The 7,432-nt window shown below is 38.5% G+C and overlaps 2 protein-coding genes across 3 annotated transcripts; both read left to right on the top strand.

The window, feature by feature from the left end:
* Positions 1-30: 30 nt before the first annotated feature.
* anapc16 (anaphase promoting complex subunit 16) lies at positions 31-4,436 on the top strand. 2 transcript variants are annotated; one of them, XM_061708022.1, is made up of 4 exons: positions 31-161; positions 486-656; positions 2,811-2,885; positions 2,987-4,436. In XM_061708022.1, the coding sequence occupies exons 2-4, from the start codon at positions 515-517 to the stop codon at positions 3,094-3,096; spliced, it is 327 nt and encodes a 108-aa protein (XP_061564006.1). In that variant the 5' UTR covers positions 31-161; positions 486-514; the 3' UTR covers positions 3,097-4,436. The 2 variants fall into 2 exon arrangements, with proteins under 2 accessions (XP_061564006.1, XP_061564007.1); XM_061708023.1 differs by having other exon boundaries at positions 85-161; positions 467-656.
* A 763-nt stretch (positions 4,437-5,199) lies between these two features.
* ddit4 (DNA-damage-inducible transcript 4) lies at positions 5,200-7,021 on the top strand. Its single transcript, XM_061707809.1, has 3 exons — positions 5,200-5,336; positions 5,596-5,809; positions 5,928-7,021. Exons 2-3 carry the CDS (start codon positions 5,635-5,637, stop codon positions 6,425-6,427), a joined length of 675 nt encoding a protein of 224 aa, XP_061563793.1. The 5' UTR covers positions 5,200-5,336; positions 5,596-5,634; the 3' UTR covers positions 6,428-7,021.
* Positions 7,022-7,432: the final 411 nt, after the last annotated feature.

The raw sequence follows: 7,432 nt of genomic DNA, 5'->3' as shown, positions 1-7,432 counted from the left end.
AAAATCATGGACATGAGCCATCTGGATGGTTTACACATCTACGACCGAGCGCCACAGCTTCAAACGTAAATCGTTGTCCTTTTGTCGTGAACCAGTGACATCTAAACAAACATTACAAGCAACTGCGTAGGGTTACAATCGATCCACGGGGAAAGTAAAGGGTGAGTTTTACTGTCTAAAAACATTAACTTAATGTCATGTTGTTTTATAGTAACTTTGAGGTTGAGTAGTTAACATCTAATCTGATTTCAGCAGGGTAGTTAGCCTCTCTGTTAGCAGTAGACCGCTACCATAGTTCATCTTAAAAACACACCTTCAAACGTTTATTATTACTATTATTATTATTATTACTTTTAGGTTTTTGTTTTCTTTAGTTTTTTTTCAGCTAGTTTTAGTTTTCTTTAGGCTAGTTAAAATTGAGCCCTGAATGAGTTTATATTTAACATATTATCTGTTGTGTGAACAGTTTTGGTGTTTATTTTCAGGGGTCTGTTGTTAATAGTTCCCTGGGTCAATGGCCGCGTCTTCCTCGTCGTCCTCGGCCGGAGGAGTGAGCGGCAGCTCGGTGACGGGGTCAGGCTTCAGCGCCTCGGAGCTCATCCCCCCCAGGAAGGTCCTGTACACCTATCCCAAGGGTGCAGGGGAAATGATGGAAGGTAAGCTCCTTTGGAAAAGAAGAATATTATTCTGGGGGGTAAGATGAGGATGATAATGTGTAACAGAAGAAAGGCCGATTAAACAATGTTTTTGATAATATACAGGACTGTCTCAGAAAATTAGAATATTGTGATAAAGTCCTTTTTATTTTCTCTAATGCAAAAATGTCATACATTCTGGATTCATAAAAAATCAACTGAAATATTGCAAGCCTTTTATTATTTTAATATTGCTGATCATGGCTTACAGTTTAAGAAAACTCAAATATCCTATCTCAAAAAATTTGAATATTCTGGGAATCTTAATCTTAAACTGTAAGCCATAATCAGCAATATTAAAATAATAAAAGGCTTGCAATATTTCAGTTGATTTGTAATGAATCCAGAATGTATGACATTTTTGTTTTTTTAATTGCATTACAGAAAATAAAGGACTTTATCACAATATTCTAATTTTCTGAGACAGTCCTGTATATTTTTCAGTTGGGCAAGGCAAGTTTATTTGTATAGCACAATTCAACACAAGGTAATTCAAAGTGCTTTAAATCAACATTAAACGCGGCAAGACTCTGACGGCAGCGTTCTGAATCTTGGACCTCTCTTGAGTCTTGGACCGAAATCCATGCTGGATCTGTTAGTTCCTATGAAGCTCCCAGACCCCTGAGCTTCATCTGGATCTGGTTTGTTGTGGTTCCAGAACCAGAACCAAGCAAGGTGAGGCAGTTCAGTTATTCTGCTCCTCACCGGTGGAACAAACTTCCTGTAGACCTGAGGTCTGCTCCAACTGTCAGCTCCTTTAAATCAGGCCTAAAAACATTACTGTTTACTGAAGCTACTCTTAAATTAAATACTTACCTGCTGGACTCTACTGCTCTTACTTTTTAACAACTTGTGCTTTTTATTATTTTACCTCTTATCTTATCATTTTATTTCATTTTATTTGTTATTTACTGTTTAATTGTGTCTTGCCGCTTTTAATGTTGATGTAAAGCACTTTGAATTACCTTGTGTTGAATTGTGCTATACAAATAAACTTGCCTTATAATGGTTTCATTATCGTATTTGTTTTGATTAAGGGGTTATCTCAAAATAACTGTGGTCAGGTTTTTTGTTTTGTATATACCTTGCCAGTTGACTAGTAGGGTATATATGTGGATATTGTTAATCGGGAATACAGCATTGTAATAAAAAAAAGGGAAAGGGGCAAGAAAGTGATACATTTACCACTCCAGTACACTCTCATTTAAAATATTCATCAGGTTGTTTTTTTTTGCAATCACACACTGAATGTGTGTAAGCTGTATACTTTGCAGTACTTCAATTGAACAGCTTGTTTGGTCGAATATTTGTTAATCATAGACTGTAACATTAAGTATATAAACCTAAAATCTAAAAGTCTTAATCTGAACCTCCCCTAAGTAGGTTATTTTTACATTATAAATTAACATGTTCATCTAACCGCATTAAAAGAGTCACCTTCACGATATTGAAAACTCTAAAGGATAACCGTCCCTCACTAACCGGTTGATTTGACTTTACGGTGGATATACTATAAGTGTAACCTTGAATCAGTTGGGTTTTTTTAAATGTTCTAACAAGCTAAAATAAAAAACAGTTTCCAAACAAATAAAAACATATTTCCAGGCCTTATTGGTTCCCATCTCTCTATAATAAACAACTGGCCTAATACATGTTTTTCTTATCCACATAGGTTCCAGCGGGTATGATTTTGATCTTAAGTTTTAATTTAAAGCTGCTATAGCGATCTCCCAGCTGCTGTTTGGGTTAATCCCCATTCATGCAATCACACAGATGCAGCAGGAATGGTTCAACAGGTTTTATCATTTTTCAAGGAAACTTAATAAAAGCTGTCTTCCAGGTGGCATCTGACAGTATTCTTATCCCCAGAGTCCTTGTTGGCCTGCATCATCAGACAAGGTCATTCCCAGGGTCCTAGCACACTGTTACAAATGAAGCGAGAGACTATTTTAATGTTAGACATGTATTTATAAAAAAAAACAGGTTTTGTGTTTTTCAGCTTAAGAGTCACTTCTAAGCATTTGTGTGCATCTTTTAACGCCGGTACTTCCCAAATGGTGTTCAACAGTTTTTTTTTTTTTTTAAACACATTTCTTTATTGTTGTTTCTTGTTAGACGGCTCCGACAGATTTTTATGCGAGTCCGTGTTCAGCTACCAAGTTGCCTCCACGCTGAAACAGGTTAAACACGGTAAGCCAGAAGGTTGTACATGCAAAACGATGTTTGCTTCAGTTGATGCTACAATAACAGGCTCAATAGCGTAGAAGTAACTGCTGTGTGTTTTCTTTCAGATCAGCAAGTGTCTAGAATGGAGAAACTGGCCAGCCTGGTGGAGGAGCTGGAAGCAGATGAGTGGCGGTACAAACCAATAGAACAGCTACTGGGATTCACGCCGTCTTAAATGAAGCGTTCAGTTGCCTTTGGTTAATGAATCAGCCAAATCTAATGAAAAACAAAGGGAGATATTTCAGTTCAATTTATAAATGATGTAATTCTTTGTAGATTTATACTGTAACATAAGTGTGAAAAGTTTCTGTTTTGGAGATACTGAAAGTGACAAGTATTTTTAAACCACTGTTGTGGGCTTTTTCCTTCTTTTTTTTTTTATTTGAAAAGAAAACAACTTGTTATATCAGAACAAGCAAACTTAAACTCCAACTGAAATCTTATAAGTAATAACTACACAAATCTACATTTTGTTAATTTTTTGCAGATTGCTCATCTGCTTTATGATATTAGTCCAATCTGTAAGTAGCTTTTAAGGGAAGGAATATGCTGTGAAATAAATCCCTTTAAGTCGAGCGCTGTCTTTCCACATGGCTGCTCTGTAATTCATAAATCTGAAAACTTGTCAAGTACAGTATGTTCTCCTTTCTCCACTGGTCTCAATCTCTGCTTGTTCAAACAGATCTCCAAGTAAAACAATAATAGCCTGTAAATAAAGTCGGACTCGGACGTTCTTGGCATCCGTTGTTGTTTGTTTTACTTGGTGTGTGTTTCTTTTTTTTTTTTTTCTTTCCTAATCCTCTTCACCAAACTCACTTCTAAATCCTTTTGGTTTTACTTCTGCGTTGTGTTTTTACTTATGTGGTCTCTGTTACTTGACATTCATGAATGCAGCAGTTTCCATGACACTTCTGACTACATTTATAGCCAGGAATCATATGGGTCACAGTGTTTTTCGCAGTAAACGGTTGTTTTTGAACAAGTGAAGGTTGGGCTCTCACAGAATGTACTGTTCAGTATGTGAATGTCTGAGGACAGCCCTGGACATAACAGGGCACGCCTCCAGCAGGAGATCACGTTTCCATTTCCAGAAGTTTTACTTAAAACACACTTTTAACAAATCAATTTTAGAAGTTTTAGCTTGAAGCATTTGTGTTTATACATTCTACAGTCTGTCACTATTAGAAATTTGAAACGTGATCGTGGAAACATTCGTTTAACTGCTGATTCAAAACATCCTCCTCAGAACATACTGTGGTTGCACGTGTTTATGACTTTCAGTTCCTCCCAGGAACGTACAGTACAGAACGCTCTATTCTGCGCGGCGCCTACTCACTTGTTGAACTGAAACGTATACCTGGCTGCGTTCCAGCATTGTCTCGTTAGGCAAACTGTGCTATGTACTCCCGAGCCAGGAGAAATCCTGCAGCATATTTTTTCTTTCCATCTTTTGCTGATGTTCAGAAACGTGCTCCAAGAAATGCATTACTATAGAAAATAAACTTTATTTTAAAATGCAAGCATTGTGTTTGTCTTATTCGTTGCAGCACTTATCATCCCCCATTGTGCATTTTGTGACATTAAAAATATTTTGAGGAACATTCACAGAATCTTATATTTCTGCAGCCCACCTGGTGCAGTCCTATTATCCTGCATGATTTTGCTATCTGCAATTTTCCTTTGGAGATGAATGCATAACTCTCCATCTGTGCTGCTTTTTTGTTATTTGTTGCTTGTGATGCAAATAATAACAGATTTAAGACCTTAAAAACATTTTACTTTGTGTCCATTGTTAAATGATGCAGCTCCCTGTGTTTTTGCATCTCTCTCTGAGGCAGTTCTGATGTAATGGTTGAGAAAAACAGGTGACGTAATGTACACTGCAACACTGAGCCATCTGAGCCTGGCCTGCATGGACTTAACTCTCTGCTGTAATAACAGTGAGTGCATAAACAACAGCATATTCGTGCAGCATATGCATAAAGCTTGTGCAGCATTGTTAAACAAAAAAACGAAAAAACAAATACAAAAAAAAAACAATATGATGTCTGCAAGCCTACACTAGTCTGTACATTTCCATTACAGTGGGTTCTGCTATTCATCCCCCAGCCTCCCTCCCTCCTCCTCCTCCTGTTTGTCTCGCTTCTCTGCTGGCAGGTTACCAGGCAGGATACGGCTCGGGTGGCGTGCCTCTCTTTTCTCATTGGCTGCCTCGACACAAAGGGGCGTGGCCTCGCGGCCAGTATATAAACATTGTTGCAGGACAGACTGCAGCGCTTACAAGCCTTTGCTGAGGGGACGGAAGGTGGTGTCGGAGGTACAAGTTGTCAGACACTTTTTGAAGACAATAACCTGAACAAATAATCCTCCAAAACGGCGACAACGAACTCAAACGTCTACGCTTTCAGATAAACTGTAAGTACCATAGAGAAATGGGTCACATTTGTTGGTTTTCAAAGCTATTTCGTGCATAAAGGCAGCTGCGAGCTTCTTTCATTCAAAAGATTTTATTTTTTTTGCTGCGATTGCGAAAGTGTACTTTTCATAATTTTAATAACAAGCAACGCTTTAAATGCCTTTCACTTTTTTTTTTTCATTTTAATTTTTAAATGGACAATGTTATTTGAGTATTCATGTGTGGTTTTCTTTCTTTCTTTCTTTCTTCTCCAAACAGCTGAGCACTAAGCAGCTGTTGAACCCTGCAGAGACAGCCATGCCTGACGTGTTTGCATCCTCGGACACCAGCTCACCTCCGTCCCCGGTGGACAGCAGTCCCAGGAGACTGTCCTGGAGCAAGCTGGTCCACAAACTCACGGACTTCAGCCCAAACAGTGGCAGCATTGAGTCGGGCTCTAACAATGGCAGCAGGAGTGATCTCTCAGACTCAGGTAAGAGCAATACTGCAAATATCTCCTTTTTTATTTATTTTTTTCTTTCTTTTTTTTTTTAATTGAGATTTCATCTGTAGCTATGTCTTTCGCTAATCCACTGCGTCTTATCTTCCAGGGTCAGATGTATCCAGTGACCTTTCTCCATCCAACGATGACCTGTTCTTTGATCCAATGGAGGAGATGATCCTGAAGGAAGTGGTGGACCTTATTGCAAAAAGCCTGAGGGAAGCCAAAGACTCGGACTGTGCCTTGAGGTGTTCCAAACTGCTCATCCCCGACAAACTCCTGGAGCACATCGGGAAGGAGCTCCTTCACATGGCGGCTAGCGAGCCCTGCGGCTTGAGAGGGGCTCTCATTGACCTCTGCGTGGAGCAGGGGGACGTGTGCGAGAGTATGGGAGAGCTGTCCGTGGACCCCTACCTCGTCCCCACCTTCCAGCTGACTCTCATACTCAGGCTCGAATCAGGAGGCCTGTGGCCAAAAATTCAAGGACTTTTTAGCTCCAGGTCTCCTTCCACTCCACCTGTGAGGCAAGCGATTAAACTAAGCACTGGTTTCCGTGTGGTCAAGAAGAAATTGTATTCTTCCGAAGATTTGCTCATTGAGGAATGTTGAAGTGAAAGGGACCTTTTTGTATGTGTGTGTGTGTGTGTGTGTGTGTGTGTGTCTGAGATGACTAAAAGCTCACAGAAGGGCCTTATAACTCCAGGTTTAAACCTGCTTAAGTGTAAGGATGGACTTTGTCATGACGTAGCCTTTTATTCCTACTCTTAAGGAGCTGAAATTTATGGTACTTGGAGCAGGTGTAACCACCATGTTATATATCTGAAGATTTGGTATTTTACAAATTTTGAAGTGTGTACCTCCATTTCTACTGAAATGTTAAAAAGGCAGCTAGCTATATTATTTTCATCATTGACCATTGTTTTCTTTCTTTCTTTCTTTTTATACATGGGACAGTAATTGAGTTGGACAGATTGATCCTGTACACAAGTTGAACAGTTTAGTGACTGCTTAAGAACAAAGCCTGCCAGCTCTGGTGTATGTCCAAGCTGCAGCTTGTATATCAAATGTCACTTGAGTTTTGTTTTGTTTTACATTTGTTTGGACCTGTCCTGCTTCCGACTTTATTTGATATTCAAATACTCATAACATTGCACTGTTTTTTGTACTTTTCATGAATGCAAATAAATTATTGTTTTTTTCTAGCACGCTCTTCTGTCGTCCTATTTCATGAAAGGTGGCGTATGCAAATGATTTGTTAATAATTTACGTGTCAGATTCAGGTTATGTATGAACCTGGGTGGGACATCGATATGCCGTCTGTACCTGGACGTGAACAATGAACACTATAAATAATGAACTATAATAAAAGGATGTATCATATTTGACACATACATTTTTCTGAAATATAATAAGATAAAAAAAAATGTAACTATTCAAAAATATTATCCAATGTATTCACACTGACACACATAATTACAATTTAGTCACAGTTCACAAAATTTAGAGGGCGTTTTTTAAATTTTACTATATAATAAACATTTAGAATCAGGATTTTCTTTTTATTTCATATTTCAGGGATTATAGGGTTAAATGGCCCCAACATAAAGAGTTTCG

Source organism: Cololabis saira, chromosome 19 (genome assembly GCF_033807715.1).
Source record: "Cololabis saira isolate AMF1-May2022 chromosome 19, fColSai1.1, whole genome shotgun sequence".
Classification (NCBI taxonomy): Eukaryota; Metazoa; Chordata; class Actinopteri; order Beloniformes; family Belonidae; genus Cololabis; species Cololabis saira.
This window is presented reverse-complemented; position numbering and strand designations above follow the sequence as displayed.